The sequence below is a fragment of the Dioscorea cayenensis genome, chromosome 10 (genome assembly GCF_009730915.1).
Source record: "Dioscorea cayenensis subsp. rotundata cultivar TDr96_F1 chromosome 10, TDr96_F1_v2_PseudoChromosome.rev07_lg8_w22 25.fasta, whole genome shotgun sequence".
Classification (NCBI taxonomy): Eukaryota; Viridiplantae; Streptophyta; class Magnoliopsida; order Dioscoreales; family Dioscoreaceae; genus Dioscorea; species Dioscorea cayenensis.
This window is the reverse complement of record NC_052480.1, coordinates 5,100,248-5,110,291: the sequence shown is the minus strand read 5'-3', so window position 1 is coordinate 5,110,291 and position 10,044 is coordinate 5,100,248. Positions and strand designations below refer to the sequence as shown.

Genomic DNA, 10,044 nt, shown 5'->3' with positions numbered 1-10,044 from the left:
ATACCGAAACAGACCCAACTGAACTCTGGACTAAATATTAATAACATCAACAATTAATGAGAATTTTTCCATCCAAGAATATTCAGGAATAAAAAATTAACTAAAATTTGATTTATTAATATTAATTATTTTTATTATTTTTATTATTGATAACATTATTTAATAATTAATTATTGAATTTTATTAATAACTAAATTCTTATATGTTGTTTCGGACCATTGATATACTAATTTATTTTCCATATTAAAAATTATAATTAAAAATAAATTTTTCTTTAAAAAATGATGTTTCTTGGCTTAGCATCAATGAACAATAATTAAAAATAAATATAAGATATACCTTCAAAATTTTATGAGATGGTTAATACATTATTATACATATAGGTTTTCTTTAATATCTCAATTTTTATTTAAAAAAAATTTAGATGTGTGTGTGTGTGTTTTTATTTTATAAATTTAACATATTGTAAGTACCATAAATTTAAATAAATAAAAATTAGACAAGATATGTTTGATAATAAATAGCCATGAAACATAAGAATACTATGATAAATTATTATCATGTTCTTTTGAATTTAAAATTGGAGGATGGTTGTTGTGAGGTTTGATGAATTATTTTTTTTTTCTCTTCAATTTTAGTGTGCTTTTTTAATTTATAAAGAAATTGCTCATTTTCAACATATAATTCCTTTGGAAGTTCAAAACTTGTTTTAAGCTCTTCTATTTATGAAAATTCATTATATTTCTTTCATTTATTTTTTACTTACTAAAAAGTAATTTACATACTTTTATATATTATAATATGTTTAAACCGGGTTTAAACATCATTGCATTATTTACAAAGTTTTTACATTGGATAAATATAATTAAGAGAGAGAGAGAGTACCCAACAGTAGAATGCACTGAACGGACAAACATTTAAAAAACAAAAAAAAACACACACACACACACACACAAAACAAAAGAAACAATGGCAGATATTAGGGAAAAAAATATAGAAAACAAACAAACAATCAAAGTCTCAACATCATCAAAAACATAAAAATATCCAAAATTTAACAGAGGAACAATGCCGGAGCTTCTGAATTAATACTAATGCTGATTTTGAGTTTCACTCGGATTTGGTTGCTGTTTAGCTTATTATTTATGCCTTGAGCCTTCCATAGAACTTGGCCTTCTCCTGAGTGGTCTGGAACCGCCCATGGCCGAATTTCGATGAGGTATCGACGAACTTGAGCTTGATCTCCTCCATTGCAACCCTGGAAGTTTGCTTAAGCAGTGATTGCCTCAGAGTGATGACCCGCTTTTTCGGTCCCATGCAGCATCCTTTGATCATTATATAGTCATCTTTCACGACACCGTAATGTGGAAAGCCTCCCATAGGTGTTACTTCCTTCTCAGTTCTGCAAAATTATATAATTCATCGATCAAAACAGATAAGTCGAACTAAATATGGATATGGATTAAGAGAATCTCATACCGGTCGAAGTCAGTGACGGCAGAATGAGATTCCTCTCCTGCCTTTCCAATCTTATAAATCTTCTTGTTCATCTCTGTGCGGTGGTGGTAACCATTCTGCCCTGCCCTGGCCACTGTGAATGAAACCCTAGCCGGATGCCATGCACCAATGCAGGCCACCTTACGGAGGCCTCGATGGGTCTTCCGAGGAAGACGTGTCACACCCCAACGGGTAACAACACCTTCATAACCCTTACCCTTGGTCACCCCTATTACGTCAATCATCTCGTCTTTCTGAAAGACAGCATCTACAGGTATTTGCTTCTCAAAAAAACTGTAAGCATAATCAACCTTCTGGGCTATATCTCCTCCATTCACTTGGATCTCCATCAGGTGTGCTTTCTTCTGTTTTAAGCCTTTCATCTTTTTAATCTGAAAACAAAATTGATTTTCAATATCTTGAGAACACATTGGACAATAGACAACGGACAACAGAGGCAAATGAGTTCATGAATAGTAAAGAATAAAATAACAGTGATATTAGCACCTGAGTGTGTGCCAAAACACGGACAACGGAGGCATATTTCTTCATCTTCTCAAGCTGTGCCTGAATATCCTTTTTGCCATCCTCATTTTCGTACTTCTTTGAGTATTTGGAAAATGCTGCCTTCTTGGACTTGCACCAGTTCTTATAAAACCTTCTCTTAACTTCCTCACTCAGATGCTGAGCCCAGACTGTGTTCAACGATCGCAGACCTCGAGGTGTTTTCACATAGCCAACAACACCAACAACAATCATTGGAGGAACTTCAATAACTGTTACTGCTTCACAAGTTTCCTTCTTATGAAGTTCTACAATAACAGAAAGAGAACATCTAAATGACCATTGATGACACGCTAAACTCATTTAAATAATTTCTAGTTTGCCCATTTAATATGAAAAAGCTAAACTGATAAATTTATAAAAATAATATTAGTCACAATTTCAAAATGATGTAGTGCAAGTTAAGAGGAAACTCACTTGAACCAGGTTTGTCAACTTCCCTAACAATATGAGTCATTCCAGCCTTGTATCCCATGAAGGCAGTAAGCCTTGGAGCCTTGCTTGGGTCATCCTTTGGGAAGGCTTTCACTGCATTAACCAAAGCCATATACACTAAGCAAATTGAGGTGTAATGAAATGAGTAAACAAACAATCATTGAATTACAAAACTGTCAGTGGAAAAAAGCTAGTCAAAGAGATGCACCAAAGATATTGTGAGAAAAATAGCATACAAACTAGCACTTATTATATATGGATTCTAATTTTGATAGGATAAGAATATATACTAGAACAAACCCGGACAACATATAATTTAACAACAGCTTTTACAAACATCTCTGCTGAAATAACCCAGTTACATGTCCTACACCATTTTTCCATGACAGCCCAGAGGAATCTAAAGATACAGACAATGGGCCATCTGAATTTACAGATGATACTAAATAGAAGCTAAACTTCCTATCAAACTAAAAACTCACACTATAGAAGAAGCAAGACATCTACTAGCCTTTTGGAAAGATTTTCTTCATTTCCTTCCACTTTCTCTTAGATATCTTCTACAAGCGTAACGCACAATTGAAATGAAGGCCATAGATCTGGTCAGGAAATAGTCTAAACTACTAAAAATTGTTAAGGCTGAGTCATACTACCCATTCAAAGGATTAACAATGCAAACATGTTCAACGTGCATTAGAAATAACAAGGGCATTTAACCAATTTCTTAAATAGACTACAAATGGTAAATTAACAATCATAAAAAGGTACTGCATGAAATAACTAAGTTGGATATCATAGAAACCAGAAACCTTTTCCTCTATGGCGAGAGGCTCTTTTCCTGGGAAGAAACCCAAGAGAGCCATGTCGTGGATGCTCAAACTTACGATGAGACATATTCCTCTGTTATCTTCAAGCTTCTGTAAACATAACCATTAAATTCTTCTACTTATGCTAAACCTCCATAGCATGACATATTACAATGATCCGCCAAGTATGAGTGCAAACGGCACCAGTGAATATAATTAAACAAAAAACAGAGATATATCCAAAATCAAAGGTATGTCTGTGCCCCAAAATATAACCCAGGTTTTGCATAGAAAATATAAATTGGAATACCAATCACTTTGCAAGAAGATAAATCTGCAACTTTTCATGAAAAACCCAAAAGCTATCACACAGATGAACAAACAAGGAAATCAATACAATTCTGAATTTTCAGTAAAAAAAAATAAAATAATTTTTTTAGTGAAAATATGAATAAAAAAATTCAAATTTAGATAAGGAAAAAAACATTGAGGGAAAAAATTCGCTTAAATTTCACTGTTTTGCAAATAATCATCTCCACAATTGCCAGAAAGTACAACTAAAAAAAATCCTTCCAAAAGAAAAAGAACTTGCAAACTTCAAAAGCACTTAATCTATCAAATCCACAACAAAACAAAAAATAAAAATGAATAAGTTAACACAACAGAATTTATATATATATATATATATATATAAACAACAAATAACAAATAAAAATTGGAACTTTATATCTAAATCTCAAGCAAAGAACAACTGGATCAGCCATTACATAATAAAAAAATAATAATAATAATAAAAAAAAAAGAGGCAAGAAAAAGAACCTCCAATACACCAAAGGCCTATGGCATCCACAAAAGACTACCAATTCTCAGACTCTCTTGTATTTCCTCCAACCAAAACCCCACTAACATCAAAAATCAGGGGGCTTGGTGGAAAAAAAGAGCCTTTCTGAGACTCCAGCCTTGATTTCATGCTCACAACTGTTTTCAGGAGGGTTTTTTCTTACCAATTTTCGATAAAAATACACAAATGTTTTCAGAACACAATCTTTCCAAAATCACACTCAAATCCAATATAAAAATTACCGAAAAAATAAACCACAAAAATTGAATGCTTTCCTTTGAAAGAACGCAAAAATAGAACAATTTAAATCCCTAGAAAACAATGGATTTTCAATCATGTAGAAGATATTACCTCGGGCGAGACTCAGACTCAAGATAGCGGCAAAAACCGATGTGAGTTTAGGAACCCTAAATTTATGCATATATAGGACAATGAACGGTAGAGATTGGTTTTCAAGGAAATGATGATCTGGTCCGTTCGATGCTGTTAGGACTTCAGGTTTTTTCTTTTAAATAATACATTTTTTATTTAATTATAAAAATAAGCATATTTTAAATTATTTATGAGTTTAGGTCAAATGGAAAATGTGATTTGGTTTTAATCATTTTTAAGGAGAACGGAATCAATCTTCCAGTTTTAAGTAGATTTGCCAGAAAAGGGGAAGACTCGTCCCATTTTCATTGTTTTATTTTTATTTTTTAAAATTTTTTGTTTTTATTGAAAACTTAAATAATCTTCCCGTTTTCAGTTTTCAGTGCCAATACGAGACTCTTCACCCTTTTTTAGGTTTTTATTTTTTTTATATTATTTTTTAAAAATTTCTATATAATTTTTCATATTAACCCTTTAAATGTTTTAATTACATTTCTATTTTTAATTATTAGTTATTTGCACTTTAACCCCAAATTTTTTGTAATTATTTCAATAATTTATTTGCGGTCTTTTTAACCCAATTTTTTTAAAAAAATTGTTATTTAAATATAAAACATTATTTAAAATTAGAATTATTATTGTTAATTATTAAAACATGAATTATTTTACATTATTTTATTAATATTTTGAATATTATTATTAGAGTGACAATTATGAAAATAGGAATTATTGAAAATTATTTTTAATATTATTAGTATATTATTATTATTATTATTATTGTGAAAATTATTTTTAATTATTTTGTTGATAATTTCATTATTATTAAAGAAGAAATTATTTCAAATTATTGTATTTATATTTTGATTATTATTATTAGAGTAAAAATTATTGAGGTAAGAATTATTTAAAATTATTATTAGAGTGGGAATTATTTTAAATTATTTTATTAATATTTTAATTATCATTAGAGTGATAATTATGGATGTAAAAATTATTGAAAATTATTTTTATTATTATTGGTAAATTATTATTCTTATTATTATAGTGAGAATTATTTTTAATTATTTTCTTGATGATTTCATTATTATTAAAGAAGAAATTAATCCAAATTAATTTATTAATATTTTGATTAATATTATTAGAGTGTGAATTATTGAGATATGAATTATTTAAAATTATTATAAATTATCTTATTAAAATATATAAGTATATATTAAAGTTATCCCAACTAATAGCAGTGTCTTCCGGCCTTCTCCTAAAAAAAAATGAAGAGTCTCATTTTCAGTGCCAATGGCACTCAAAACGGGAAGATTATTTATGTTTTTAATAAAAATAAAACAATGAAAACAGGATCAATTTTCTCTTTTTTTTTTTGGGCAAATCCACCGCAAACGGAAAGAGTGGTTTTGTTTCATTAAAAATAATTAGATCTAAGATTACATTTCTTGTTTTACTTAAACTTGTAAATAATTTAAAATATGCCTATTTTTATAATTAAATAAAAAAATTACATTATTTAAAAAAAGCCATCTATCAATAAATAATTTAATTTTAATTATTAACAGTTAAATAATATAGACATTAAATAAATAAATTATAATTATATAAAATGAAATGAAAATAAATATTAATAAAATCAAATTTTAATTAAATTTGATAACTCAAAACCACAACAGAAATAATTTCAATAGGTAGGCGAAGAGGCTATTGGAAAAAACCTAATTATTTGTTAATATTATCCATGATAATATTTTAAATTTTTAAATAATAAATGTTATCAGTAATAAGTAGTTATTATTAATCGTGGAATTTTTCTTTTAGAAACATTATTTATAAATATTTAACATGAATTTAAATTATAAAAACATAAACATACACGTGTAAATATTGTGATTTTTAGGTAAAATAATAATTATCTATTTTATAAGGATCTATAAGCAAAGTAGTAAAAAAAAAAAGTAAGCATATATATATACATGCACGAGTAAAATATCAAATAATTTTTCCGAATGACGGGATGTCAATTTCTCATCCACATTTATATAAATTTTAAATTAAAACTTTAAAATTTCTAAACTTTTAAAATCATAAAAAAATTATACAATCACATTTAAAATTTTAAAATCTCAACTCCAAATATTATAGTATACCATATCCAAAATTCAAAAATCTTAAAATTTAAATAATAAATACTAAACCTAAATATAGATATATTTTCTGGTTTTCTCTTAAATTCGCAGGAAGCTTTCAATTCCTGTGATCCGTGGTTGGATGTGTACAAAGGTGCTGTAGTGATCCATAATGGCCTCCGACTACGACTATAGAAGTATGTATGTTGCTGGATTTATGTTGTTCTTAATCCTTTCAATTTTAAATTTTGTTTTTTTTTTTCATGGTTTGAGTATTTGTGTGATTGATTAGTTGGATTGATAAAAAGTTTAGTGCTTGATTTGTTAGATTCTTAATTTTGGAACTGATTTGGTTGTAAATAAAGGTTTTTACTATAATTGAAGAAATAATTTGAATGCGTTGTAAATAGTCACTTAGAAAAATCAAATCTTTTTGTTATTAATTTGACTTTTTTCCCTTGATTCACATGTTCTAGATTAGAAAGTTAAATTTTGGGAGAAGTTTACGCAGATGTTTAATTTAATTGATCTTCCTCGTTGGTTTGGCAACATAATTTTCTAATAAACAGTAAAAATTTAAAAATTACACTCACATGTGTACTGATTTGGTAAAAAAAAATTATGAAATTCAATTCCAAAACTTCCAAATAAATGAGAAAAATTAATGAAAGTAATTATTTGTTTTATCTAAAAACAATAAAATCTATATATATATATATATATGTTCTGCAGCCACACTGTATATATCATGCACTTTCTCCTCCGGCGACCTCCACCACGCCCTCTCCATCTTCGTCCACCTCCACAACCCCCCTCTCCACCTCCACAATTCCATGCTCTGAGCCTTCTCCACCTCCCAACATCTCTATACCACCCTATCTTTATACAAACACTTCACCTTCTCGTTTGCGCTCAAGATGTATGCTGAAATGCCTGACCGAACAACAGGGCGTTGTATCCACTCGCGCGTTGTCAAAACCGGGTGCCAGCTCGATGCTTATGTGATCGCCACTCTGATTCGCATGTACGCTTGTTGTGGTGACGTCGAGTGCGCGAGGTCTTTGTATAATGCCGAGAAAGATCCGAACGTCGTCGCGTGGACAACGGAATGAGATCACGATGGTGCGCGCACGCTCGGGATTTAGAGACTGGTAGATGGGTTCACGCTCGCTCGGACGCTTGGAACGGCGCTTGTGGACATGTATGCGCGGTGTGGTCATTGCATATTAATATCACTGATACTTATCTAAAAAAAAACCATTTTGGATAGACTAACCTTGCATGCTCTATTTGACTGGAATTATAATCTTGTTTCTTTGTCATTTTTGTTGAGTATAGTGGTCATTGCATATTATTATCACTTATACTTGTCTTAAAAAAAACCCATTTTGGAGAGGTTAACCTTGCATGCTCCATTTGACTGTAATTAGATTCTTGTTTCTATGTCATTTTTTTGGTTTACTATAGTTCTTCAAATGCTCAATAGGTTTCAAATTAATTTGTTACTTACTCATGCCATGTTGGTTATGTTTCAGAAATGTGATTCTGCACTAATGCAAATGTCTTATTTTCGGCATGATTTTTGTTCATTACTTAAATTCTTTATAGGCATGCCACGACCTCCAAAACCATGGGAGAAGGCAGGAAGCTCATCTAGTGCTACTACTCCTTTCAAGCCATGGGCAATAGCAAGCTCAGATGGTCCTGCACCTTTCAAAGCCATCAGCAAGGCCTCGAGATATTGTTTCTAGGAACTTTTCTGTAAATAGAAGCACTGTTGAGAGACCTTTACCTCTTAGACCATGGGAACAAAATCATGGGAACAATCATCGAGGTATTAATTTTAGACATTAGCTGCATTTGATTTGCAAATCTATTCTTTTGATCAACTAGATTGTATCCTTCTTATGAATGTGCAGGTTATGGTGCTGTAAATAATGGATTTGGAGTGAATCATGGTAGAATTTTCAACAACTTTTTTAACAATCAAAATAATAGGTTGATGGGCACGACGGTTCCAAATGGTAATTGGCCATTACCACCAGGCAGCCAGAAACCTTTTATTGAGATGGTAAGACAAACTCAAGTTCATCATAAGATGTTCAGTTATTAAATGGTGTAAATAAAGCAATTTTCATCAATTACATGGAGAATCTGCTTGTAGACCATAGCTTAACACATCTATATTAGTAATCCAAAATTGCCCCCTACTATTGGGTAATTTTATGAACTAGTCATGTTGTTGTTTCTGAAAATGTGGGAGTTGTTGTAGTTGCTTCCCCATAGGTCTCATGTCTTGCTAGTTGGAACTTCAAAAATAACTTGTTTTTATATATTCTAGCTAGTAGTATTTTATGTTTGGAGTGTAAGAGTAATAAAATAGTTTTAAGTCTTGATTCCCAATCCTTTTCTTATTTAAAGCAAGAGTTGTCTCTCCTAATCCACAGAGACTTTTTTTTGGTCAGTTTGTTGGGTTTTTTTCTTTCAAAAGTTCATTGATTTAGTTTGCTTTAACATGTTATCATTGATTAGTTATTTTGGTTAAGTTGGTAGATATTGATATGAATATTGACACTATACACACTGAATTGCAGTTGTCTGATTTGTCAAACTTCTTTGGTCGGACATCAGGTGCTATTGATCAGAGCAGCAGATCACTAAACACTCTATTGGAAGCAATCCACGACGTACATTCCTGTTAGAATGCTCCTTTACTTTCATTTATAAGTTCATCGATTCATTCAATCGAGCTTTTCCCATTGCAGTTATGCCGAGTTGCTGCATTTCTACGTGCTGAACTTGCAAACTCTTGCTCTTGGATACAGCTCTTTATAAAAAAGTATTGGATTAACCGTCTAATTAAGTGCAAAGAGCTTTCTGGTCTCTCTAGTGACAGAGTGATGAAATACATCGAAGGCCCGAAAGACACTAATGGTTCATGGAATGTCGTCTGGAGTGAGCAACAAAAACAACCTGCTGAAAAAGATCGACAAGCTCAATGAATGTCGAATTATGTCTGTGTGACATAGTATTGTGTTTTGAATGTTCAACAATGTATAGGAACAAGACCAGCTCTTTCAGAAATCATCTAGTTTGATTAGAATCAAAGAGACATGATGTATTACCAAACTAGTATTTGGCTTTATGTAATGTTCTTGTGCATTGTTTTTACCTTATTTTTCAGTGATGATTACTTGGGAGTTCAATTTAGGATTATGCAGTGATTCTTCATCTTTTGAACTTGATTGTAAAAGTTTTCCAGTTTGAATTTTTATTCAATTGATTCATTTGATTGTTAAAAAAGTTGATTTAGAGATAGATAAGTTAGAAAGATGCTAAGGGGCGAGAATTATTATTCATTTTAATACAAAGGATAGCTATTATTTTTATTTTTAGATGA

The 10,044-nt window shown here is 30.6% G+C and overlaps 2 protein-coding genes across 5 annotated transcripts; one reads left to right on the top strand and one right to left on the bottom strand.

Moving 5' to 3' along the window:
• Window positions 1-969: 969 nt before the first annotated feature.
• On the bottom strand, window positions 970-4,549 carry LOC120270952 (60S ribosomal protein L3-like). Of its 2 annotated transcripts, XM_039278039.1 has the most exons (6): window positions 4,495-4,549; window positions 3,306-3,413; window positions 2,479-2,589; window positions 2,005-2,309; window positions 1,480-1,889; window positions 971-1,402 (listed from the first exon to the last, which is right to left on the bottom strand). In XM_039278039.1, the coding sequence occupies exons 2-6, from the start codon at window positions 3,388-3,390 to the stop codon at window positions 1,144-1,146; spliced, it is 1,170 nt and encodes a 389-aa protein (XP_039133973.1). In that variant the 5' UTR covers window positions 3,391-3,413; window positions 4,495-4,549; the 3' UTR covers window positions 971-1,143. The 2 variants fall into 2 exon arrangements, with proteins under 2 accessions (XP_039133974.1, XP_039133973.1); XM_039278040.1 differs by lacking the exon at window positions 4,495-4,549 and having other exon boundaries at window positions 970-1,402; window positions 3,306-3,395.
• Window positions 4,550-6,769: 2,220 nt separating this feature from the next.
• Window positions 6,770-9,839, top strand: LOC120270856. 3 transcript variants are annotated; one of them, XM_039277922.1, is made up of 5 exons: window positions 6,770-6,841; window positions 8,253-8,478; window positions 8,564-8,715; window positions 9,239-9,331; window positions 9,410-9,839. In XM_039277922.1, exons 2-5 carry the CDS (start codon window positions 8,343-8,345, stop codon window positions 9,644-9,646), a joined length of 618 nt encoding a protein of 205 aa, XP_039133856.1. In that variant the 5' UTR covers window positions 6,770-6,841; window positions 8,253-8,342; the 3' UTR covers window positions 9,647-9,839. The 3 variants fall into 3 exon arrangements, with proteins under 3 accessions (XP_039133856.1, XP_039133857.1, XP_039133858.1); XM_039277923.1 differs by lacking the exon at window positions 6,770-6,841 and adding an exon at window positions 7,401-7,845; XM_039277924.1 differs by lacking the exon at window positions 6,770-6,841 and adding an exon at window positions 7,401-7,854.
• Window positions 9,840-10,044: the final 205 nt, after the last annotated feature.